The sequence below is a fragment of the Tiliqua scincoides genome, chromosome 4 (genome assembly GCF_035046505.1).
Source record: "Tiliqua scincoides isolate rTilSci1 chromosome 4, rTilSci1.hap2, whole genome shotgun sequence".
Taxonomy (NCBI): domain Eukaryota; kingdom Metazoa; phylum Chordata; class Lepidosauria; order Squamata; family Scincidae; genus Tiliqua; species Tiliqua scincoides.
In genome coordinates, this window is record NC_089824.1 from 29,714,739 (window position 1) to 29,742,177 (window position 27,439).

Genomic DNA, 27,439 nt, shown 5'->3' on the forward strand with positions numbered 1-27,439 from the left:
AATTTGAATGCAAAGTATATAAAGAGAATTGAATGTACATTCCACGTATCTTCTGCATTCCATCCAAAATAAACAATTTTAAGAAGTGGCAAGACAAAAATACATAGCAAGAGGGCAGTGGCTCCCAAACTTTTTGGCACCATTTTTAAAACAAACATTCTATTGGGACCCATCTAGGTTTACAAGACTTTCAAAAAAGATCAGAAAGACATTATTTATTTATTTATTTATTTATTTATTTATTTATTTATTTGCAATAACCCCCTGCCCCCAAAAGATGCTCAAACATTTATATCCCTATGTGTACACATGCTTGCAAACAGCAGAAGCTCGGTTTGCAAGGGTAATTAGCAGCTATATGATTTTTTGAATAGCCTCAGGGCTTGGGCAATTAGTTATCTGATCTTTCCATAACCCATGTTTTCATTGGGGGCCCTGCTCAGCTGCTATGGAACCCATCAAAAATCGGGTCCTGACCCACAGTTTGACAACCACTAAGATAAGGTACAAAATCATTTTACAAATGTCACATGTATAAAAGGTCTGATGCTTTGCATGTGAGATGTAAATAGTTTTTCTTTACAACTGTCTGTAATGCAAATATGCAACTTCCATTAGCTACAAAACACCTGTGATTTCAAGTATTAAACCTTAATGTACTTTGACCTGAATGTACATCCATTTATATTACAGTGTGTTTGTTTAAAGAGGCAGCTAGTGATTTGCATTTAAGGTTTCTAAAACCCTTTACTGGAGCTTAGACTACTGAGTGTCGAGGCAGATTGGTCCCCACCCCATTATGACGTTCTCGCTCATGCATTGTCAGAGCAGTTGACAAAAACTGGAAGGCAGGCAGGAAGGAAATGATCCATCTCATCTAGATCCAAGGTTCTCATGACAGTGAAAGCCCTCTTTCCATGCTTCTGTGTAATGTACAAGGTTGCAGCCATGGGGCAGGGCGCAAAAGAAAAACTGGTCATCTATTTAGTTATTAATTTTGGAAAATTTATATCCTGCCTTTCCAATCACAACAAAGCTCAAGGCAGCTTATAAACAAAGTTAAAACAAGAGCAAACAAATCATATGGCAAAATTAAACAATACAGCAGAGAAAATTAATCACAAACAAGGCAGCTGGTAAATAAAAACTTCCAAACAACTAATCAAGGGCCTGCTGAAAAAGTTAAGACATTAAATAAACAATAAAAGGGAAACAAATCAGGTGCCAAATGAATCTCCTGGGCAGGGTGTTTCATATCTACAGGGGACACCACAGAGAAATCCCTGTCACACATGGCCACCAATCTAATCTATGCTTGCATCCCTCTATCCCATAAACAAACTATTGCTTTGAAGGCTGCTTGCATATATCTTACACTGCTGATACTGACTATTGATCCATCTAGCTCAATATTATTTTCATGGACTGGTAGTGGCACCTTTCAGGGGTCTTTCCTAGCCCCACATGGTGTTATCATTGATTAAATTTGATACTTTCTGCCTGCAAAACATATGCTTCACCACTGAGTTACAGCCCCATCCCCAAAACTAGAAACCTCCAAAGACAATGCATGAGTGCTTAGTCCATCTTCTTTTTAGCACTCTCATATAAAATGGAATCCATTCCAAGAAGCCACCAAACACTGCATAATTAAAAAAAAAATCCTGCCATGCTCTTCCTCTTCTTGGTAAACAATTCCCATTAAATCCAGTGAGTGCCTACAAAAAAGCCATGAGAAGGCTCAGAAGTTCGTCCCTTGAAGGTAACATGTGACAGGCAGATGTAAGGAATATTCAAGTCCCCTCTGACTGATTTTGACTCTGACATCTTTCTTTCACCTGCTTGCGTGGAACACGAGATCTGAATGTTTCAAGTACAAGCCCCTCGTCTTCACAATCACTGAGCATCCAAATGCAGTAGAAGAAGCTTTTCAAGGGGTTTCAGTGGGCCTTATTCGTGGAAAGGGGACTTTGGGAAAGCAAGTTGCAGTCAGTCAGAAGAAAAACCAACTACTGAAGAAGAAACTTCCTGGAGAAAATGTTAATATGGATTTAACACCTGAGATAAAGAGCTATAGCTCTGTGGTACAGGATATACCTTGCATGTAAGAATATTCCCAAGTTAGATACCTGGTATATTCAGATAGGGTTAGGAAATCCATGTTTTTTCCTTCCAAAAATCAACCAGAAGTGGTTGTTTAACCCTGAATGTGCCACTTTCTACAACGGTGGGGTTAAATCTGTGGGCTTAGGAGGCAGGGTGTTGCTAGAAAAACAGCCTGGAGGCAAAGGGTTAAGCTCCCCCAGCCTCCACACTTTGATTCAAATCACAACCCTGTTCATGAGTAAAGTTCATCCTCCAACTGTATCCTAATACATTTAACATCATATGTGGTTTGGCCTGTAATGACAGGTGACTACAGGAGTAGCTTCCCTGAAACACTTGAAGTAGAACAAGGATGAGTTTCACTAAAACAGCAGATATCTGTAGATGGAGACAAGAAATGGCATACATCGAATCATACGTACCTGAGCAAGCACAGAGATGCCAGTGTAGTCAAAGAAAGTCAGGCCACTGCAGTCTAAAATAAGGGTGTGCCTGTCACTGAGACGCGGCTGTAAGGCTGGCTCACCTATATGGTTAAGTGACAAAGCAAACTGTATTAAGACAAACTTCTGAGATCTCCAGACACATGTTCAGTATCCCTTTAAAATGAGGAAGTTTCCATATGACTCTTGAAATCAACAAATACTGAACCTTGTCTTCAAGCAATGAGTTTATTGTATTGTTATACAGGCTTTACTACGTTGCTGTTTCCAACATATGGAGGGTGGGGTTCAGGGGCTCCTTGGAGGCTTATCCATAGTTCCTTGAAGAAGGCATTGATCATTTCCTGCCATTATGGATCTTCTCCTGCAGTATGTAGCTTCAGGAGAGAACCGAATGTGTTACAGGCTTTATTCTCAGTTCACATAGCAATGGGTGAGGCCCAACAAGCTATGCAGCAGGCATACATACATTGAGTTTATGGCCTAGAGAGCCCAGAATCCACTGCAACATGAACGGGTCACTTGGGCAATATAAATGGAGAGAAATAAAATACCTACATAGTAGAAGACTTGGAAATCACCTGGGATTCATGTGGTGATCCAAATTTTCTCAACTCTATGTACAATTTGCTCACAGACTTAAGAAACCTAGAGTCAGAGAACTCTAGATTTTTCAGTCTTGCTCACAGGGGTCATCTGTGCACAGGTGATCCCCTAGGAACAAGCCGGGACAGCTGGTGGCATTGACCCTGGTCTGCCTGCCTTTTCAAAAGGCCAACTCTGATGCAAGTGAGGGAGCAAGACACAGGGCAGGAAAGGATGGATACTGCACAGGGGAGAAGGAACTGAAAGGAAGCCCTAAAGACGAAGAGGAAAGCATCCATAGGGGACTCTGCATATGCATACACTGTCAACTTCATCACCATCTCATGAGCATCTGGCATTTCAGCCTCCCCACAAGAGAAAATATGCACCCAAGGGGCAGCTCTGACCCCTGCAATGACAGCACACCCTCTCAGCTTCAGTGTGGCGCTTTTATTCCAGGAGTGTCTAGGATGACGCACAAAAGGTTCCAGGGCAGACACCAGTTCACAACTTACAGTGTTGTACAGGGGGGCCAGGATTGCTGAACCATCAGCTTGCATGGTGGCACCAGCAGTTGTCCACTCGACAGCCGTAATGCAGTGGGGTCTATACTTTAGGGGACACCCCGGGAGCCACAGAGGCTGGCAAACCCTGCATTGGTTCTCAACTGACACAAACTTGGAGGAAAACTTCCCAGGAAGAACTAGAGCCAAATGGTTCCCAGTTCCATTTGGCCAAGAAAAGGATACCATCGCAGCTGTCATTGTGCAAGCAAATTTCCATAAACTATAGCAGATGTCGATTAGCGTAGCTTGTGGTATTTATTTTCCTACCAGCATAACAGATAGTAATGTGGTCATTTACACTGCAGATTCTTCAAAAGAAGCAAGGCCCTTCCCTTGCTTTATTTTATAACAGGGTAGAGCTGTATTAGAGAGAGGCCCAAGTGCTCTACCATTGCCTATGTAACATAGAGGGAATAGGGAGACTAGCACAGAAAGGAAATGAAGGAACAACGGGCTGGCTGGAGCCTGGGTTTGGGGAAAAGTGGGATTAGTAAGTGGGTGGATAAACAACCACCACCTATGGTCTGAGCTTGCCCTGCTCAAGGACTGTTGCTCTTGGCCAACTAATTTATTGTGTGTACAGCTCCAGCCTTGTTATACATATATTTTTTATACACGGATTTGACTCAACACGAATGGCCACTGCAAATGAGAAGGAATGTGCTGATCCCTGGAGAAGGGGAAAATGCATACCTTTAAAATCAGTTTTAAAAAACTGAACAGTCCTTTAACAATAGCCTCCTTAATGAGAGAGAGAGAGAGAGAGAGAGAGAGAGAGAGAGAGAGAGGGCAACTGGCTGACAATCCATCAATCCTTCTCTCTCCAGGCAACCCCTCCCTTCCCCCTGAGCACTGAAAGAAAGGTAATCACTTTGCATTGGTGAAGGGAGGGACTGAGTGAAGCGCCTTTGTAAGCACTTGGAGGAGGACTGATCGATGGATTGTCTTCTTAATGACTCTTATCTTACATCACAAAGGTCAGCAAGGCTGTTTTTAAATCACCGGAGCAAAGAAACTTTGTTTTTTAAATTGATTTGCTATAGTGTGTTTTTTTGCCATCCATGTGAGTGCTTGGAATGGAACCCATGCGAATAATGAAGCTCAACCTATAGTTCTTAAATAGAATATTGGTCCTATACGGGCCCATTCCCATTGATGACATGGACATGTGTTGCTCCTCTGGGTCACTCCAAACTTTTCTCTTGGGCTTTTCAAGTGTTCCAGTAAAATGCTCAAAAAACCGTGAGGGATTTTTGAAAGCATTGGATGCAAACCCTTGAGAAGCCCAATGACTGTTTTGTTGCTATCACTCCCTGTTCCCTGCTAGTGTTCCCACGTTTCTCAAGCCAACAAAGCCTTACCTTGGAAGAGGTGGTGGGGGAAGCAGGCAACAGACAGTTCCCTTACCAACAAGAGAGACCCAGAACAGAAAATGATGCATGGTTCATGCAGCATGGAGCATTAGCACTATGAATGGAAGATTCAGGTGGTTGGCAACCTTCAGTCTGGAAAGACTATGGTATAAGCCTACAGCACCCGGTATTCCCAGGCGGTCTCCCATCCAAGTACTAACCAGGCCTGACCCTGCTTAGCTTCCAAGATCAGACAAGATTGGGCATGTGCAGGGTAAGTATTTATGCTTCATATAGGAAACTCACCATGACAATTGCCATTGGATAACGGACTAAGCAATGTGTTCTGTTCACACTGAAACCAAAAACAGAAACAGTGAAAGAAAAGCGTTCTGTTTTTACCCCTCTGCAAAATAAATACCCTACCATTCTGTCTTAAAGTCTTGCTAATCAACTTTATGTGACAAACTGTCACCACTCACATTTTGTAATGTTTCTTACTGGCTCTGAAGACTGCTCCTCAATGTTTCTTCATGACCTAAGTACATACTTGCACAAACTTGGCCTCAGCAACTCTAGCTTTGTAATTTTAGAAGGCAGATGAATATACATACTGAACGAAAATAGGGCAACTTATCCAAGTTTCTTGTAAACGCGTGGAAGAATTAGGACTTGAAGAATAGTCAGGGTGGTGAGGAAATTCTGGAGCATTCGTGGAATGCATGCCATATTATGGATAGGAACACAATGGGGGGCAACGATGAGTGCTGATGGGTTATAAAAGGGGAAAGAGCCCCAAGTTCCTCATTAATTTCAGTTCGTTGGGAACAATATTCAGTTCTTGGGGGGAAAAATTCAAAACCCAACTAAGGGCCCCATCCTATCCAACTTTCCAGCACCGATGCAGCCACAATGCAGCCCCAAGTTAAAGGAAAAAATTTTCCCATAGCTTGAGGAGGCCGCTGTGACTGCCCCCCACACCACAGGATGCAGCACACATCCCATTGACATGGCTGCACCGGTACTGGAAAGTCAGATAGGATTGGGCCCTAAATCCAAAACAAAATCCTAATTTTGTTTAACCAAAAGTAACAGATGAAAAGTGAAAGACTGATGATTTTTCATTTCAGCCAGGAAATTGGTCTTCTGAAGGACAGCAGAGCTGCTGATAGACAAACATGGAAGAATGGCTGGTTGAGAAGCAACAAAAAACACAGCTTGGTGCCCAGTGATTGAGCTCTGAAGGATCCTCAAACTCATACACTCTCTTTTCCCCTCATGCACAACAAGCCTCTCTCCCTCTCTTCCTGGTGTGCTGTGAATCTTCATTTGCCATTTCATCCAATCCAGCAAACTATGGTTTGCAGGTCAAGCTCAAACCATAGGCGGCAGTTGTTAATGAAATGACAATCTACGGTTTGCCTCAAAACCAGGAAGGGAGGAAGAAATGCAAAGAAAGGGAGAAGGGGAAGAAGGGAGCACATTAGCCCAGGAGTCCTTCGGGTTCAATCATGTGTTCTCTGAGTTGGCCCATCCTTTTCTACAAAGGAGAGTAGGTGAGAAGCAAGTAGGCATACAGAAAGGCACCTTGTGATAAAGGCAGCATTAGAGTCCAAAAGCCATAGAGTTAAGACTCCCAGAGTCACCATAAACATAGCACTATTTTCAGTGGCCAAACTCAAAATTGCAGCATGTGAAATTCTGGACAAAAAGTACAACATGAAAGAAACAACAGCATAAATGTCCAATAACTGATAAACAATACTATTGCCTATGGGAAACATATCATACTGAACCAATTAGAAATTAAGATGAGACAGCAGTTTGTCTTCCTACAGGTTAATATTGCTAACTCTGTTTTAGGACTAAAGCTGCCAAGGGAGTCCAGCCAGATTTACAAGGGATGGAAGGTGTTTTACATGTACGTAGTTAGTTTGATAACAGCAAGATAATTAAGCCCTGACACGCACCTTTAAAGTTGGTTTCCATGCCAAGTTTGTTATGAAGGGGTGAGCTGTGGCTTTTCAAGGAAGACAACACCCATTTCTAGGTATCAATAACTGAATTGGAAACAAGCATGCCAATCTATCTCTAGAGGAGACCTAGATCTGCTAGTTGATAGACATGCCTTGCGGACTGTATGAGGAACACAGCGGTAGACACCAGGGGTATAGAGAGAAAGACCTTTGGTGAACTCATACCAGTTCAGAAGGCTTATCTATGCAGGCCTTACCTTGTTCATGTCGTCAGGCAGCTGCTGTGCACCTGTGTTCTCCTTCTGAAGAATTTTTAATATATCTGCATGAAACTTCTTAGCATTTAGGAAGACGAGGGGGTTGTTCACTGATACTATTTTTACCTGTTGCAAAGACTCCTTTGGAATGGGAGGGGAAAAAACTCAGTTTAGTCACCCATAATGTCTTTTAACAATAAAATATTGTACTATTTATTTAATCTGTGTAAGCAGGCCCTGCCCATTCATGAGGCTAACTAAAAGCCACCCAGGCAGCAGATTGTGGGGCCCACCCTCCTCTATATGCCTATTTGCCTCCACTGCTTCTCCTTCTACTTCCACTTCCTGGATTGGAAAAGGAAGTGGGAGACAGAGAGGAAGAGCAAATGTGGATGGGAGGAGAGTGCTGAGTTAGAACACTGATGAGTGAGAGGAGTAGAGGCGGGCACATCATCAGGCATCAGGAGGCCATGGGCCGGCCCTGTGTGTAACTGGTGCATAGTACCAAGGCTCATTTCACAGACAGATCTCCCAGGAGGCCCAACAAATCACAGACAGCAGACAGGATGTTTTTGGTTTGTACCATGCTGCTGCAGTAAGTCTAGAGCAGGGGTCTCTAAACCTTTCAGCCAAAGGGCCACATCAAATATCCGGTACAGTGTCGAGGGCCAGAAAAAAATTTAAATAAAATTTAAATAAATAAATTAGAGATGGAACTTAGATGAATGAATAAATGAATGGGCTCAAATGCCCAGGATTTCTCCAAGCACCAAGACAGCCCAAGAAATAAAGCACACACTTAAATGGACCCCCATTCCCCCACCCCACAAGCACAACTCTGGTTGTGTTTAGTCAACTGGGCCAAAGGCTCTCAGGGTATCAGAGGCTGACCACGGGCTGGAGAGAAGCTGGCCACGGGTTGCATCTGGCCCCCAGGCTGGGGCCATGGTCTAGAGCAGGGCTGTCCAAAGTTTTTGGCAGGAGGGCCACATTGTCTCTCTGACACTGTGTCGGGGGCCGGGGGGGGGAGAATTTATTTACATTTATAATTTGAATAAATTTGCATGAGTTTACATAAATGAATATATTAAAGATGCTTATATGAATGAATGAAGGTCTTGCAATAGCTCAAGGCCTATAAAGGGCCTTACACAAAGCAAGGCTGGCCTTTCCTTTGCTGCCGCTGCTGCATCACAGACATGAAACGGCAAGCAGTGGAGGGAGCCCTCATCCCACAGCTAACGTGAGAGGTCAAACAGTTGCCCTCACTCTGAGAGCAGTTGCGTCAGGCCAGTGTGGGCTCCAACAAAGCTCCAGAGGGCCAGAGGCTCATTGGTGACTGGGTGTTCCCTGAGGGCTGCATTGAGAGGCCTCGAGGGCTGCAAGTGGCCCCAGGGCCGGGGTTTGGGCACCCCTGGTCTAGAGGCTCTAGATGCCTCAAAACATTTTCATCTCATCTAAGACATGCTACAAGATACTGTCCTGAATGCCAGGGAGATTCTACTTTCATGCCTGGTACTGGCATGTAAATGGGGTTCCCATTAGGCTAGATTAGGAAGGCCATCCCACTCTTAAGTAGGCATGACCCTTACAGAGTAACCTAAACACACACCCTAGGGAAGAGAGGTGAATGCATACAGAAGACACATGCAGAAAGGGAGAAGAATAGGAGATTTCTCCAATCTAAAATGTGACTTTCTTTAGATAGAAAGGAGCATAAGAAGATTAAGCTTACTGGATCTGCTTCCATTTTGAATCTGCATTCTGCTTCTTTTGTATGTTTCAGGCTCAGTGTCGTTGCTCTAACATGTCAGATAATAAAAAAAAAGAAAATATAACAGTGCATTTGCATACCGGTAATATAAATGCTGAATCAGCCATGAGGAATTAAACATTTTCCTTGTGATGTCTGCCTGAACACTATATAAGAGAAAACTACTCACATTCATGGTCATTTCAGCCATGTTGATGGGTCATGGACTGAAGCCCCTGTGTAAGTAGACTGGGGAAATCTGAAGCATGGTAGGAGTGCAGCCTCAAAATAAACACTGTGCAGGTCTGCTCTTTCTAACTACCAAGTCAGGTCAATCAGAATTTCTATCAGAAAAGTGTGACATCTATATAGTACCTGACTGTTTTGCACCAGAGAAAAATAGCAGCTCTGTAGGTGGGTGCGATTTGGCTTGGGAAAATTGTACCTCGACCCTGATCCAAATTAGAGGTTCCCATGGATAAATTTAGCCTTTTAAAAAAACCACAAATGATCTAATCATGGATCTCTTGCCATCTCATCTCATTTGTCCCTAAGGCTGCAATTCTAAAACCGCTTATTAGAGAGCAAATCACACTGGACTGACTACTGAGTAAACACACACAGAATCCTGTGCAGAGTATTGTTGGACATCTTGCACTTTTAAGAAGCACTCAAATGGCAGGGTTCCATAAGGTTTCATTTGCCTCCTTAACAGCGAGGAGCACCACTCTCGGCTCTGGTTAGCGCCCCTATGCTTCCTTCCCAAGTCCAAATCACTAGAAACCACTCCCCTTTTCTCCATAGACAACCAGAGCAGAAAAGAGGGGGTTTTTCTTTCCCGCACACACAAATTTTCCAGGAAGAGAAACCAACCCTCCTCTCTTCCCCAGTTCTCTGTGTAGGAAAGGAGGGATGGTTTCTTCTATTGGGTTCCCATTCCAAGCAGCAACAACAAGAACAAAACTGGTTGGAGGACAAAATGTTTCAAATATGATCTGGGTGAATTTCAAAGGGAGAAATGGTGGCCAGGGGAAAAGTTAAAATAGCTGCTGTCTTGCACCCAGACAATTTAATAGGCATTCCCTATCCCAAGTCATCTGGAATTGTAGTTCTGTGAAAAGGGCTGGGGAATTCTAGCAAAGAATTAACAAGCACCCACATTGAATATAAATTCCTAGGAATCGATTAATTCCTAGGAATGGGAGTGGGGGGGGGGCTAAGCTAGTATACAATCAATGTATAGCATACTATAGTGTAGATTGGTCCTAAATGGAGCAAAATGATAAATTTCAAGGAAGGAGATATGAAATTATTTCCTCCAAAGAAGCTGCAGGAATAAATGGCTCACCTTGGGAAACGGAAAACCACTATAAGTATAGTGCAGACGACACCATACAATAACCCCACATTTGCAGCAAAGCAGATTGTAAACACATAGGTGCTGACCCATATACTCTGAAAGGAACAAAGGACAAAAAGCAATTGGTTAAAAGAATGATGTCTACTATGTGTGTTGGCAACCTTCAGTCTCGAAAGACTATGGTATCGCGCTCTGAAAGGTGGTTCTGGAACAGCGTCTAGTGTGGCTGAAAAGGCCAATTCGGGAGTGACAATCCCTCTCACACTGGGAGCAAGTGCAGTCTGTCCCTGGTCTGTCTCCCTGGCTATGGGCCTTCCTTCTTTGCCTCTTTGCCTCAGACTGTTAGATTGTTACAGGTCTACCTGTAGGGCGCTTTCCTTGCACGAGTTCTCCATAGAGGAGATCCTTTGGGATCCGGCCATCATCCATTCTCACGACATGACCGAGCCAACGCAGGCGTCTCTGTTTCAGCAGTGCATACATGCTAGGGGTTCCAGCACGTTCCAGGACTGTGTTGTTTGGAACTTTGTCCTGCCAGGTGATGCTGAGAATGCGATGTCTACTAGCAATTCTTATTATCTGTACAAGTCTCATTTGTAATGTAATTTCAAGTAGAGGCAAACAGTGGCATTGCTAGGGGGGTGTGGGCCACACTGAATGACGCGCACAGGGGTGGTGAAGCACACTTGTGACCAAAATCGCTAAAATTGTGTTTGTAGGACTAATACCATCATGTTATATACCATTTGATGCATAATTTACAGCAGAATGCAATGCAGTGGAAAAAACCACATTGAAATATCTGTGTTCTATCAAAAGGTATAGCCAAAAAACCAGCTGGAGTAGAGCAATTGTACATCACCACACCAACACCTGAGTCATTACCCTGCCCACTGCATGGGAGAAGGTCCATCATGGGGGTGATGCGCTGGTCTCCCGCACCGGGTGATGCAAATCCTAGTAATGCCACTGGAGGCAAAAACATATAATCAGAGTTGGAAGGGACTTTCAAGATCATGGTCCAAACCGCTGCCAATGCTACAACATCCCCAATAGATGGATATCCAGCCTTTGTTTAAAAATCTCCAACACAAGGAAAGACTACAGTCTTCTAAGGCAGATTGTTCTACCGCCAAACACTTCATACCATCAGAAAGTTCTTCCTAGCTTTTTAATGAAATTCCCTTGCTGTCTTTTAAACCCATTTGTCCTCCGCACTAACCAAAAACATATCCACTCCATCCTCCTCAGACCAGTCCCACAGATATTTATAGGTAGTAGTTATCATGTTCCCTTTTGAATGTCTCTTCTCCAAGAGCATGCTGCAGGACTTGGGCTCGCAGCAAAGATTTAACAGCATGGGACACCCAAATTTGCAAAATCTTGGGAGGAAAGGATACACACAGATGTCCCACAGGCTCCAACTGTCCTTCCCCTAATGTGTGCCCCAAAGAAGTTGCCCCAAAGAGTGCAGGGTATGCCCCAAAGAAGAGTTCAGCATGACACTGCCCTCTTGCAGAGCAAAGTCCTGCATGGCTTCCAAGAGTGCCAGCCAGGAACCAAAGTGGAGTCAGGTTAGGCTGCATATGTGTTGGGGAAAAGAGAGTGTTTATAACAATTACAGTTCAATCTCCTTCCCATTTTGGCCTCTCCATCAGCAGAGTTGCACTGAGATCTGAGTTACACAAGCGCAGCACAGTGTCTGTGTTTTTCTAATGCTATGCTCGAGTCAGGGCACAACTATTGGCAGGTGGACTTCTGTGCCAGTGGGGCCATTATTGCACCAGCTACGCTCTCTACTGTACCCAATACTCAACCACTCTAACCAATATAACACATTTGCTCTCTGCAAAGATATAACATTTTGGAACAGGCTAATCTCAAGGCTATACAGTACTAACATATACAAAGATAATCCTGCAAAAAAAGTTATATGCATTTCGGAATACTGTGCACAGGCACAAGCATTCCAATTTCAAGGGCGGTCAGCTCCCCAGAAGCAATACTGCCCTCTACTGCAGAAGACCCACAGAATTCTGGCATATCCATGACTTTCACTTGTAGGATTCAGAATGTTAAAGAGTGGGAGGAAAAGTAAATCCGGACTGGAAAACGAAAGGGTTTCTTTTAACAATCTGAAATTGAAATGTGTTCACTTTTGCATTTGTGCAGAAAGTTTCAGCTGCTTCTTGCTTTAATATTACTGAATTTCATACCCTTGCTTATTATTTGTACACTGTACACTGCTTATTACTGTACCCTTGCTTATTATTGTAAACAGAGCTACACTGTAGTTTTGCTTCCCCTAAATCCAAGATTTATACTGTAAGTCGAGAAGTGGAAACAATGCATAAAAAATTAAATCCAAACAAGCAAATATGCACATTTATGTGCAGGAATGAAACAGAAGCTGGAGGATTCAAGACAGCGGAGTAGCTGTATAAAAGGACTGATGAAAAAAGGTCCATTTCATTTCTAGCACACGTGTTGTAAGGAGGCCAAATGATGGAAAATTATCCTCTGACCACTAACGGGTACCTGGCTGAAGCTGTTTGATTATTTCAGGTCTCTTCCACAGTGGATGCATAAATCACACCACAATTCACATCCCTCCGAATGAATCAGCCAAACTGAAATTACAATCTCATCTGGAATGAAGCAATTTCTTTGTATGAGCATTGAAGCATACAGCCTGGAGAAACTGCTGGCTCAGCACTTGCTTTTGAAAACGACGACTTTGAATTCCACCGGGAAGGCAAGTAGAAAGGAAGGAAAGGGGAAAGGACAATCCCTTATTCACATCTTGGACAGCCAAGGAACAATAGATGAGATGAGAACTTTGAATAGAAGCGTATTTTTACCAGCCGCACAAAGACGGTCTTCTCTCAACAATGAGCGCTGCGCTTCAAACGCTTGCTGGGCTACCTACAGTTGCACGCTATTCAGAAATCAGTTCTCTGAAAACCAGTTCAAACAGGACCCTATCATGAGGAAGCCCTTATGTGTACAGAAGCATCCCTGTAAGTGTAGGAGCTACTGGTGTGGCCATTGATCCAGCTAGCCAAAGACCCCCATTCCAGTCCTCTCATTACACGATGCTTTGAGAGGCCAAGTGATAGTGGCAGCCTTAGTGGCTATACTATGGCTCTCCAGCTGAGAGCCACAGCTGTCAAAGCCAGTATCTGCTGCAGGCTGTTGGGGGGGCTTCTCTGTAAATGCTGGGCAATTTTTCCTTAGAAGGAGACTATTTGACTGCTTCTATGTGATATTTGCTATGTAACCAAAAAATGATATTTAACTGTTTCTCTTGCTAGACTGGTTCTTACTAGGTTTTGATGACTCTTTCACTGAGTGTCCTATGGAAATTTAAACAGCCAACAGCTGGGACGCAATGAAAAGTACAAAACCAATATTTGATTCAAAAAAGTTGCTGAGTGCCCCACGGCTCCTCCTTTGGCAATGCGACACCTTCAGTTCAGTCATAATACAAAGCACAAATGCCTGGATACGGCTGGCCAAAACAACCATCTCCTCACCCATCAGTCGCCCTTCCAGAAGTTTACCATGGCGCTCAGTCAGAGCTCTTGTTAAGCAGAATGTCAAGATACCACCCTGATGCAGAGTAAAGCAGCAAGATTCCAACAACGTTTTCTTTCAATCAAGGACAAGGCTTGGCAAAGAAATTAGAGAAACAGACTGTTCTTTGGCAACATGTTTTCAAAAAAGCAACAAAGGCAGATAAGAGAGAATCACTACGTGATGGGGTCAGTGCCATCATCATCATATCACTACAAGGTTACCATCACCTAGCTTACTACATTACACTCTTGTCAAAACAAGGCTCTAGCTGTATCATAAGAATTTTTAACTATTAACTAGAGGAAGCTTATGGGCCCAATCCTATCAAATTTGCCAGTGCCAGTGCAAATGTGCCAATGGGGCATGCACTGCATCCTGTGGTGGGGAGGCAGTCACAGAGGCCTCCTCAAGGTATGGGAACATTTGATCCCTTACCTTGGGTTAAGGGCTGCACCGGTGCTGGAAAGTTGCAGAAAGTTGCAGCTGCACTGGTGCTGGAAAGTTGGACAGGATTGGGCCCTATGTCTTTGTTAAGAACACATGGGGATATGCTTTAATCTCTAGAGAAGAGATAATCTCATGTGGCATTCTGAAGTGAAAAGTTGAAAGAGAATTGGGACACAATTTCACAAGCAGCACAATAATTATTTGACCTTAAAAACTAATGAATGCCCAGGCACTTCCATCTACCAAACCAATGAAAATAACAATCCAGGCCATGGTTATTTGAAACACACCCTTTCCAATGTTCCGTATTTATATACATACCAAAAAGGATCACTATGGATTATTTCCAAATGCTTTTTACATATGAACTTTATTGGAATATTTCGAGTGATTGCTTCAAATGTTTTTAATAGAGCTGCCATCCTCATTTCACTCAAAAGTCTATGCAATAAAATCATTAATTTCTAATATACTGTTAGATGGTTTCAAGATCCCATGCAGTCCAAAGTCAACATTAATTAAAGTCACATTTCTTAGAGATTGTGAAAGTACCCAGACCTCTCTCTGCTGTAATACAAGACTGGCATCCCAGTCATTTAAAAAACAGAATGCTGCTTTAACTTCAAGTGAAAGGTCCGTTCTGGAGAACAAATGTCAAAAGCAAAAAGATAGGTTATATTTCACTTACCCAGTCGACTTTATCCACATTCCAATATTTTTTTAAGTCACGGAACTGCACCAGCATACCCTTCAGCCCCACCACAATGATACTTGCTAGCACACACTGCAACAAAGAAACATTCACAAGGTGGATTTAGTAATTTTCTCCAAGCACATAGGAAGTTATTTTTGCAAAGAGTTAGCAAGGTCTCTTCTCTGCTACCGCTAGCAATGCATCAAAATGTAAATAATGCAAGGATACCTTGGTGGTGATGGCACTGGCTGTGAAACCCAGAAGTGCCATTCTAATGGCACTACGGGTCCCCAGTTGGGTCACTACATTCCTTAAGGGGGTAGTAATCTAAAAGAAGGTTGGGAACGCCTGCCCTGCGGGGGTTGTGACCCCAAGGTTGGGAAACACTGATAGACTTTTATGCATCCTTCTAATAGAAGATCATTCTTGTGGCCTCTAGTTATAGGATTCAGCAAAATAGCTTATTGGCGTCTCTGCATCCTGCTCCCCTTCTCCTGCATCTGTGCATCCCCTTACACATCAACCATCCAAAAACATTTTCCTTATATGGAGAATTAAGGTTTTTACCCTTATGAACCAAAAAAAGGAATGGGTTGTATGCTTATGCTGATGCTAGAAACTTTGACTCCAACCGTGGGCTCTGCTGCAAAAAAAATTGTATGCTAGGTGCAAAGATTCTAAACTTCTGCAATGTTCCGTTGAAAACAGGCAATCCGGTTCACATCCAAACCAAATACGGAGAAAACCTTTCCCCCCCTCCCTATTTGTTCCTGGCACACAAACCTGCTCTGTTCCCTCCTTTCTAAGACAGCAGTGCTCCCATTAATAATCATGGAATCATAATGAAAGGTGGAGCAGTCATTTTCAGAAAGAATAGTTCAGTCGAAGGAAATATACACACAAAGAATAATAATAGTTTTTAAAAGGGAACTGTACCATTGGCAGCCAGTATAACATTGGTCCTACTGCATAGATGACCACAAGCACCAATATGCAAGATATCAGACAAGCCACCTAAAAAACAATTGGAAAAGAAAAGCATAAATAATCACATTATTCAAATTCTAAAGCATGTCAAAAATGAGATGAAAAGGTTTTCTTGGTTAAAGTTGCTGAGCGTAACAAAACACCGCAGAACTATAAAAATTCAAGGAGTCAGGAAAGGGGATTTTGGCTCTCACATGGTCTGTGGATTGGAAGTGCCTGTGGATAATTTAAGATTTGACCTGTGGTGGGTTGCCCTTAGCCCACCAAAAGAGCAAATGCATGGATCTAATACCAATATACAAGCCTGAATTTATCTCAGCTATAGAGACAGAAACCACATGAGAACAGCTTCTGAACTGGAAGACTTGCAGGCACGGAGTATTACTTTCTGAAACAACAATGTATGAACATTTTGTGCAGGTCTTTACACGGTGAGTGTAGTCCAAAGAAAGTTACATACACCAAGGTCTCACTAGAATCAGTGAGATTTGGAAAAGAACAACGGCTATTGCAAAACAAAAGCCAAGTGGCTCCTTTTCTAAGGGAAGACAAGTCCAGGGGGAGGGGGGGTAGAGAATGCTGAGAAGTGGCAGGCAGGAGAACCAATCAGGGGTCCTGCCCACGGCTGCAAATCCACTCTGAAAGCTTCTTCTATACAGGAAAAGTAGTTATTGGGCATTTGTTATAGCTCTCCTGAGTTGATCCTTGGTATACTGGATGTTCTGCTGGGATTTTTATGGATATGTTTTTCTCTTGCTATGTATTTTATATGTTGCTTGTTTTATTCTTTTATTACTGGGGGACTACTACTGGCTGTTTGTATACTATTTTTATACTTTTAGAGTTTTTGTATGCGGCTTTTGGTGACCACTAGGGAGAAAAGTGGAGTAAAAAAGAAAAGGGGCCAAACTTTCCAGCATTGACACCACCACAGTGCAGCCCCAAGGTAACAAATGTTCCTTTACCTTGAGGAGGCCCCTATAACTCCCTCCACCACCACAGGATGCAGAACATGCCCTGTTGGCACAGCCGCATCAGTACCGGAAAGTTGGATAAAATTGGGCTATGAATGAATGAATGAATGAATGAATGAATGAATATTATGATCAGACTGCTCTGTCTTTGGGTGGGGACACTCTTTTTCTGTAATTTCTCTTTGATTTTTGACAGTGTGTTTTGCTTTTCTCTTTGCTTTCTGACAGTCATTAAGCAGCCTCTCATTGTTTGATGATAGTCTGATGATAGTCCGATGATTGGATCTAGTGTATGGAAGGACCATGTGGATTACTGATCAGCTCTGATTGCCAAAACGGAGGACTGATTTGGTTTGTAAGAGCACAAGAACCTTACTAGGCCAATCTAGTCCAGTTTCCTGTATCTCATAGTGGCCCACCAGATGACTCTGGGAGCACACAAGACAAAGAGATACCTGTATCCTGATGCCACTCCCTTGAGAGTTTTTAATTAGGGTTTTTATGCACTTTGTGTCTACGTCTCTGAAATCACACCACCAGTGTCGTCTTTCTTTTTTGTTGACTCTGTCCATTATGGCTAATCCCAGTCATTGGCTATGTGCCACTCCCTTCACTTATGTTTCAGGGTTTTCCGTAGCAGAGGCAAAAGGGCAAGTAATTTTTTTTCCTTCAGTCAGAGAGAACTATCTATGCATAGAACTGGGAGGAGAAAGACATCAGTTGTTTGAGCATGGAGACACACTTGGAAGGCTTCCTAAGAGTGTTTAATGCACACACGAATGAGCACAGGAGTCCCAGGATAAACCAAGTACTAATTTTTCCCCATGTCATCATGATATCTCTTTAAGAAGTGAGTGCAATCATCCTCTCCCAGTTAAAATATCTGACAGGGAAAGGCCTACATTGACTCATATCAACAGAAGGGATCAGAGGTGCTAAAATGCCATAAAACCAATAGATAATCCATAATAAATCACAACGTCCTAGGCAACATTCCATTGCTGCTTTGAGATTTTGACTTACATTATAAGATCATAAGCCCTGCTGGATCAGGCCCAGGGCTCATAATCAGGGGAACCAGGTAACACAAGATTATTCTCAATTATTCTGTATCCAGAAAACGTTTTGAAAAGCTACCTTTGCTAGGTTGGTCTTCCTAACTAACATCAGTTATCAGTTCATGCACAGTTAGGCACTGCAAAGTATGGGGAAAGACGCTCTCCTTTATTGCCACTTTTAGCAGCCCTGATCCCAAATGAGGACTTTGCCACACCCTCCAATGTCCACCAAAGTTCTTCACCTGTGACATTTATAATTAAGTAAAATTACTAAGAAGACTGCAGCCCTGATGTTCAGAAATGCATTCTACTGCTTTTGAATCCATAGCAATCATTATTGTAGAGAGAAACCTAGATGAGATAGGATCTGGGAATCAAAACACTAAGCATGAAATTCAATTGCAAACCAAGGAAGTTTTGCCCCAAATAGGAAGAATGGTACTTCTCAAGTGACTGAATTATTCTTCACTCACATCCCTTAGTGCATTATACTTTGGAATTCTTCTGCCCAAGGACATGTTCCTCCTAACTGAATAAATTTATGTGGTTGGGAATCGAGTGTAAACAACAACAACAGAGTCTGCTCTGAAGGAATTGAATGTGCCAACTTTTACCACAACCAGCAAGCAAGCACAGAGTGACATGGAAGTTTTTTTGTTTTAATTTATGCCAAAACCTGACTCCACGAACCACAGCCCTAGCACATAAAAAACTGTAATGACTCATTCGAGCAAATCAGGATTACTGCACCAGTACAGTGTAAATGCATGCTATGGTGCCAGCAACTCTGGCAGCCACTAGCATAAAATGCATGTAAAGTGTAGAAAATGGGAACATGACTACAGATCATATAGGAGTCATACGAAGTGCATACCCAGGCTGCAGGTTCTTGATCTTCTGTTGGAGCTCAGTGGTGCATAACTGAAAGCACAGAGAGTGGCAGCTACCTTTTTCATTACAGAACGCCTACACCAGGTTACAATCTTATACACTGTTATCTGGGAGTAAGTTCCACTGAAGGTTAGAAGGGCCAGCTCCCCATATCTTTTTCCTGTAATGTCATTCTCCTTGTGTTTGATAAGAAAACGTTACATCCATTTCTGCGGCTGGTCATCTTCACTGACCAAAGTCATTAATGAAGCAAATGACTGATGACAGTGCTTCACAACCAGTGTTACAGGTACCACCAGTGCTGTCCGATGGTACTCGCAGGACCCCTGGATATGCTGCCTGGCAGCGAGATCAGAACACAATACAATGAAGAAAGCAAACAAACAAAAACAAAGCATGTTTTTTTCCATGCTCAAAAAAGCCCTCCTGTCCACCTTGAGCCTCTTACTAGTGTTTTATTACATCAGGTCTTCCAACCCAGAAGTAACTGGCAACGATGTCATCACCAGTTACTTCCAGTGGTACTTCAAATAAGTGAATCATGTGAAGTGATAAAGCAGAGGACAAATGTTGACAAACACCGGTCTATGTCATTCCCTAAAGTGGGTATGAAGGATTCCTTAAGCACCTACCATGAATGATGATGGAGGGAGCACAGTCTGGTGGCCAATATTCTTACATTGCAGCAACTGTTACAATTGCACATCCCTGATCTTGGAAGCTAAGCAGGGTCAGGCCTGGTTAGTACTTGGATGGGAGACCACTTGGGAATACTGGGTGCTGTAGGCTTATACCATAGTCTTTCGAGACTAAAGGTTGCCAACCAACGAATCAAACAAGAAAAGATTACCTGCGTTTTTGCTCCAGTGCTGTACAGAAGTGCGGTACGCCCCATGGCCGCAGCACTTGGTATGCAAAATAAAAACGAAGGAATCACATTGCTGAGCCCGTGAGCCAAGAACTCCTAGAAAGTTTTAGAAAAAACAAAAACAAATATATTGTTTCTCTGTTGTTTCTGTTATGTTAACACTCCTAGGCAGCAAATCACTTCTCCATATACATGCTAACAAGGAAAGTTAGAGGCAGGTCTGTGGGAACATGCTGTTGAATAGTTTAAACAAACTTTCATAATAACAAGAATGCTAACTGCTCACTTGAACTATTCAGACAAGGTTTGCCAAAGCAGGAACATGAGAACAAACAGCATTTCTTGAGCTACAAAAGCTAGGACTTGCTGAGGTTATTTCTCTTTCACATGGTGTGCAAATATGGTTCATTTGTTTCAGGAGCTCTGAGTATCTTCCCTTAGGAAAGCAGTTCTGTTGAAGAGATACCAACTTTTTCCTAACACCGCAAGCTGCCATAACTGTCACTGGGAGAATATTGGGGAAATCCCTTGGTATTGCAATGACACATAGAACATGTGTGCAATGCCATGTGCAAGCATGACTTGACACCTACTGGATAATGCTTCTAATAACTGCTTCCTTTTCATTTCTAGGATCAGGTTTCGTTTTGAGCTTTTTAAATTAACTCTTCCAGTAGATCCCCATTTAGAATACATTCATCAATACATTCTGGCAGTGCTTTTTTTGTAAAAAAAAAAAAAGTGCAGGAACTCACAACTTGTTAATATTTATTTATTTATTTATTTATTTATTTATTTATTTTTAAACCATTTTTTGTCGGAGAAATAAGTAATAAGATACAACTAGACGTAGTCAATAACTACACACACACACACACACACACACACACACACAAACACACACACACACACACACGTCCATCCCGTGTGAGCTCCCTGATAGCAAAAGCACTCCTGCCACAGCTGGAGTGAAACACCCCATTTTTTTTAGGTGGGGAGGGGCTCCATTGGGCTATAGGAAACCCTCTCCATTTGTGGAGGGGTTCACATCCCTATGAGGAATAATTTTTCTTATTTTTATTTTTTTTAGGTGGGGAGGTGCTCCATGGCTGCAAAATATAAAAGTTGGTCCCAAAGCCTGGGACTGAACTTTGAGGAGTTTTGCAGCCTCAACTGGCCCCCCTTTTGGCAACTGGCAACCAACCTTTATATTTTGCAGCCATGGAGCACCTCCCCACCTAAAAAAAAAATTTATTCCTCATAGGGATTTGAACCCCTAGCCTCTGGCTCCACAGACCAGCACTTTAGCAATTGAGCCATAAGAGCTCTTAGGCTCAAAGTGTTTGGAACTAATACTTGAGGCGCTGATGGCCACCAGATGGGCTCAAGACCTTATATATTAGTTATGCACTTTAACTATAGGCTTTCCTATAGCCCAATGGAGAGAGTGCTGGGCTGTGGAGCACAAGGTTGGAGGTTCGAATCCCTCCATACCCAGCAGTGCAGGGCGGGGGCAGCGCAGGGAGGGAAAAAAGGTGGGGGCAGGGAGGAGGGGGGAAAAAGGTGCCGGAACAACGTTCCAGTCCATTCCATTACAAAAAAAGCCCTGCATTCTGGTGTTTGCAGAAATGGGGAATAAAAATGTTTACCTGGTTATCATCCACAGAGTAGTTGAACTTCTTAGCAGAGGCCTGGGCCAGGGCTAGTGATGCTACGTAACCCACTAATGCCACTCCAAATGCTTCTGTAACTACTTCAGGAAGTATACTCATTGGTGGAGATTGTGGAAGTGGTATCCTGTAAAAGTAAAGAGAATTCTATGTTGTTCTAGAATTACAAGGTGAATGTGTCAGGAGTGACAAAAGTTACTACCCAAATTAAGAAAAATGTTGTCGGTTCTACAAGCTCAAAATATGACAGCCACAAGGACTCATCTTTGCTGAAACACAAGGCCATTGCACCTATGCAAGTTACATTACATTTGCAAGCATGCAGTATTTAAATTATGAGGGCCTTTTCACACATTATCTTTTGCACATATGAATAATGGCTTTAAAAAGTCATCTATTAATTATTTACAGTAATAACCACCCCTAAAAGCTGCCCAAACATTTATCTCCCTTTATTTACACATACTTGCAAACTGCAGGAACTGAGCTCTTTGGAGGGCAATTAGCAGGTATCTTGCAAACTGCAGGAGCTGAGGCCGATTAGTAGCTATATGATTTCTGAATAGCCTCAGGGCTTGAGGCAATTAGTTATCTGATCTTTCCATCGCCTATATTTTCATTGGACACTCTGCTCAGCTGCTATGGGGCCCACCAAAAATCAGGCAGCGACCTACCAGTGGGTCCAGAACCACAGTTTGGGAACCACTGTTGTAAGACTTTTAAGTGGATGCCTAGAACTGTACAGCAGCATGTATGTGGCAAACATGTGTATCATAAAAGTATGCTTCTCAAAGAGCCAGAGCTCAAAGAGCTATGATCCCCACTTGGTGGCAAGGTTTGCTGAGACCTAATGTGTGAAATCACCTTAAGCTAACTTGATTATCTCTGTCAATAGAACTAGTCACCCCACATGACTGATAGCGCCGATGGCACCTGAACTAGCAAAACATTTTCAGAATTTTTTAGACAAGCACAGCCAGGATTTGCAAGCAGATAAACATTCTGAAGGAGGAGTAGAGGGGACACTGGAATAACAGGCATTTATTTTAATGCAGAAATAAATTTTTTTAATGATGGCTTGCACATTTATTCTTGTTTCTAACTACAATCTACTTGGAACATCTCCTAAGTGAGTCCAATGAACGAATCTGGTATGAGATTAGAATGTATGATTCAGGTTGTAGTGGGTTACAGGGAATATATGTACTGCATAATGATACAGTCACAGCAGGTAGCTCCAAATGACTCCAAAAGTTTAGTCAGATAGAGGTTGAAAGAGAAGATGTTTCAGACCTCATTGATAGAAAGATCAATAAGTCACCAGGCCTGGTGGAAAAGGTGCAAAAGAGAGCGACTAAAATGATTACTGGGCTGGGGCACCTTCCTTATGAGGAAAGGCTATGGCGTTTGGGCCTCTTCAGCCTAGAAAAGAGACACCTGAAGGGGGACATGATTGAGACATACAAAATTATGCAGGGGAAGGATAAAGTGGATAGAGAGATGCTGTTTACACTCTCACATAATACCAGAACCAGGGGACATCCACTAAAATTGAGTGTTGGGAGAGTTAGGACAGACAAAAGAAAATATTTCTCATACAAGGTTTGGATGAGATGGCAAGGAGATTAGATTAGATGGCTTTTTGGTCTTTTCAATTCTAAGATTGAACAGATGGATTCTAAGATTCTAAGATTGAACTGAATTCTAAGATTGAACTGTTCCATTCTCAGATGGAACATAGAAGTTCCATCTTCCATTCTTGATGTAAAACCCAGCAAAGAGTTGGCACTGACATTCTGAAAAAGTGAAATTAGAAATGAATTTCAGGGTTCTTCTCAAGTTTTTCTCATCCAGTTTCAAGGAAAGTCAAACATGCTTCTATAAAGCCAAGTGCCATTTTTTGGGTGGGGAGGGGGGGGGAGTGTTACCCTACCCCAGCACCAAGCTGAAACATGGCAAGGAAAGGACAGCAATCTCATTCAAAGTTCCAAGAGGAAAATAGCTTATCACAGATACAACTGTGCAATATTAAATATGTGGAATGAACAGCTTCCATGTAGTGCAGGCATTGAAATCTCAGTTCTGAATTTTCCAATTTTATATCCACAAAACCACCATCTACTCCACTTTTTATATTTAAACTTAATTTGAGAATAATCCTTTTTAGGCAGCATTTGTATCTTTCAGTGATCAGGATCAAAATATGCTCTCTGGTCTACATTATTTAATGAAGATGCACTCATATGTTGAATAGGATTGCATTCTCTGGTCCTTCAAGTGTTCACTGGAATGTGCAAACAGGTCTCACAATGGAATGTCAGAACAGCTGCATGTGCAAAGGATCTGGATGCCATCAGGAATCCTGATGCAATGATTCCCAAACATGCATGCAGTTAAATGCACAAAGCGTCCGTTCTTGACTTCCAGTGAACATGTAGAGGTCAGAGCAAAGTCAGTGGATCAACATAGGCAGGGCAAACTGGAGTGATCCACAACACGTTTACACATTCTCAGCATGGGAAAGGGAAGTTGAGAATAGAATTAATATTTTCCTTGTCTTTTTAAATCATTGCGTTTTTTCCATGAGAAGCTTCATGATATAGTCACATAAATGCAGACTGCATCATTTCATTCTCCCCCTCCCAACCCCCCTAATCATCCAGTTGGTTGAGGATATGTTAACAATTATTTTAAAATATAAAACATAAAACATACTGAAGATACATATACATACAAGCATATAAAGAACACGTTACCCTTCTGGAATATGTCCCACAACTTCCAGGCCATAGCTGTACTCCATGTCAGCATAGTAACAGGCAGCAGAGGTAGCAATTATCTATTAAGCAAGCAACAACACACATTTAGTGCCCTGGAAGAGGTCAAATAGAAATAAAAATATATCATTCCCCTTTTGGTAGTAGCCTCGTTCTTCCTTTGTAAACAAAAACACAGTGGAAGAGAAATGTGCCTATGGAATAGCCATGATTGCACTATAGGTTGCAAAGCTGGGAAGCTTGTATAGCTCAGAGTTTGTTCTTTGTCATATTAGGATTTCTTACATCCACTGAAATTAAATCAGGGAATATTTATATGTGATGGAATTTGCATGTGACGGATATCGAGCTTGCATTAAACTTCCATGGCAGTAAGCCAGGCCCCATTACACATTTACAGTTCAGGTAAATTCAGATTATCATCATAATTTAAAACAGTAGATACTGTAATTACTTTGCTATTTTGAAAACATACACAATTGAACCATCATAATCTTGCCTGGCTACAATTAATAAGCCTAAATACTTATTTATAATCCTCAGAACAGAACTAAATCTATTGGTTTTTTCCCCCTTTCTGGCAGTATTTACGTAATACTGTTCTAAGGTCAAGATCTTATGAGAAAACAGTACACCTGTCTTTATCTAATCTGTTCAAACCATTAACTAAATTGTAGAACCATTCAGATTAGCTCTGCACTAAATAAATGTCAAGCACTACCAGCTCCAGCAGATTAACAAGTGTGAAACAAAACCAAATTTCATACATACCAAAACCAGATCGATTGGAAGAACCACTTTAATTTTTGCTTTAAATTTCTCATTCAGTTCTTTGACAAGAACAAGGATCACAATGCTTAGCACAGACAGCAGCAAAGCTTCCAATTGAATGGACTTGATGTTTTCAAAGATGTAGGCATAAATCTAAAGTGATTTAAGGTTGAAGAGGAGAAGACAGATTAATAACAAATGCTTAATGCTGCATCCCACGTTCTCTAATAAGAGGTCCCAGTCTAATAAGAGGTCCCAGTCTCTCCTGCCCCCACTCTTGCCCCATCCACAATTTGGGAACTAATTCCTGAAGGCATATATGTATGCACTGTATAAATGGCATTCAGGACTGGCCTAAGATCTCCAGTGCTTGAGGCAGCACCCTAAATAGTACCCCATAAACAAGGAATGCCAAAAAAAAAAAAGGTAAATGTTGGCTGTATTAAAACAAACATCACAAAACAACCACATTTTCAGAAAATTGATCAGTTCAGATTATTTTTGGATTAGTTCTCCCTGAAAAGCCACAGCCATGAAAAGCATGGTTTCAAGTCAATGACGTCATCAATTCATTTCCTCATACCAGATTTTAACAGAGGGAGGGAGCAGTTTCTAGATCCTTTCATCACTTTCCTCAGACACTAGCCCACCCTGAATAGTCCAAAATGTCAACTCAAAAGAGCGGGCAGGGTCAAGAATCCAGTTTTAAAATCTAGATATTTCTGGATTTTGATGGCTTCCCTAGATAAGATTGTTTCACATGGTGGCATCTGTCACAGAAATACATAACAGGTTTTTCAAGCTGTCTTTTTCATCCTTTGATTAACATCTGTGAGGGACAGCATTCTGCAGATGAGTCATACATTTGGCAGGGTTGGCAATGAAACCACAGTCTGTGCCCCCATGTTTGTACTTATATAATCAAACAATGAAGATGTTATACTAGATGGCTTGGGACTTGGCAGGAAGAACACCATGGCTGCCCAGAAATAAGGACTGTAGCAGGGAGCATGTGGCTTTGGCTCAGTGCCCCACCAGGAGCTGTGACTGACTCGGAAGAAAGAGAGAAACTTGGAATGTCATGTCAGAATGTTTGCAAAGTCATCATCAGTGCCTGGGAAGCTACCAGAAGACAGATTCAAAGAGCAGCTAGTAAGCAAGAAATGAGCACCAGACTAAGTCCCACCATCAACTGCTTAATGGTGACATACTCAAATGACTTGCCAGCTGATTTCAAACATCTGTCTTTTGTTGAAGCCAGTCCACATCCACTAGTACATGTTGAGCAACTATACTTTTACTGAAATAATGGCGGGCCATAATTTTTCTGGATTATTACACACACACACCCATATCATTTTTCTGTTGGTTGTTACTGATTTCCCAGTAGCAATCCACCTGGGAAGTGGGCTGCTGCTAAAATGTTCTCGCTGGTCCCCTTGAAAGGCACAGCACCGGTAGTACCCAACCTTTGTGCCCGATGGTACCTTTTCTATAAGGTAATTTTCCCCATGCCACCTATTAAGTGCTAACCAAACTGGAAAGACAAGAAGCAAACCTCAAACACAGTCAGTGAAAAAACAAGAAGCCTTGGTGTGTGTTCCTGCACTTTACTCAGACCTCTACAGAGTTCCATAGTTTGGTGACATAAAAGATAAATGGATAAATGGGGTGGTGTCTGAGGCAGGAAGGAGGATGGATCAGGTCCAGGAGGGAGCAGTATAGGTGGTGGCAGCAACACACACCAAATCCTGACCCCCTTCTCAGACCTGATCTGCCTCCATGGATCAATTTGGAGACAGCCCTCGTGGGATGCGGCAGATGTCATGCCAGTGCCACTACGTTGCTACGCATGGAGTTAGATAGGATTGGTACCTTGTAATAAAAATCTCCTATAATACCTGGGCACAAATTGTACGGTAATAGTTCACTACAATATCCACACCCCTATTCAATGACTCCATGACTCTAGTGAAGGTTCTGATATGACGGTCTGCCTTCCTGGGCAGAGCTACAAGTTCCATTCTCTTCAGTGATGAGAAATGATCCATGAGTATAATAGGTCTGCCTAAGCAGAGCATCCTCTGACACTGAAGGGAACAGAACCTTTATGTGTATTGTGGTTCGGAAGTACATTGGACTCTCATGGATTTTCAAATTGCAGCTGTATAATGCAACAGTGCAAATTAAAGAAGGAGCAGGAAGTCAGTTCATCAGCAAGTTAGCACATCAGCAAATAGTGTAAGGCAAACCATTAAGGCTAGATCCCTAAATGGGTGCAGCTATTAAAACACACACACTGGTCAAAATACTGGAGCGTGCATC

The 27,439-nt window shown here is 42.3% G+C and overlaps 1 protein-coding gene and 1 pseudogene across 1 annotated transcript in view; both read right to left on the bottom strand.

Annotated features, from left to right (window-relative positions):
- Positions 1–27,439, bottom strand: part of SLC26A7 (solute carrier family 26 member 7) — a 70,728-nt gene that overhangs the window by 6,468 nt on the left and 36,821 nt on the right. The window contains exons 5-15 of the mRNA XM_066625594.1: positions 25,115–25,267; positions 24,323–24,405; positions 21,546–21,693; positions 19,879–19,992; positions 16,055–16,132; positions 15,113–15,208; positions 10,387–10,493; positions 9,021–9,087; positions 7,286–7,426; positions 5,359–5,407; positions 2,529–2,632 (exon numbers count right to left, since the gene is read on the bottom strand). Of these exons, the coding sequence (XP_066481691.1) occupies positions 2,529–2,632; positions 5,359–5,407; positions 7,286–7,426; positions 9,021–9,087; positions 10,387–10,493; positions 15,113–15,208; positions 16,055–16,132; positions 19,879–19,992; positions 21,546–21,693; positions 24,323–24,405; positions 25,115–25,267 (1,140 nt within the window). The remainder of the gene's footprint in view (positions 1–2,528; positions 2,633–5,358; positions 5,408–7,285; positions 7,427–9,020; positions 9,088–10,386; positions 10,494–15,112; positions 15,209–16,054; positions 16,133–19,878; positions 19,993–21,545; positions 21,694–24,322; positions 24,406–25,114; positions 25,268–27,439) is intronic.
- On the bottom strand, positions 5,228–5,344 carry LOC136650093 (5S ribosomal RNA; annotated as a pseudogene).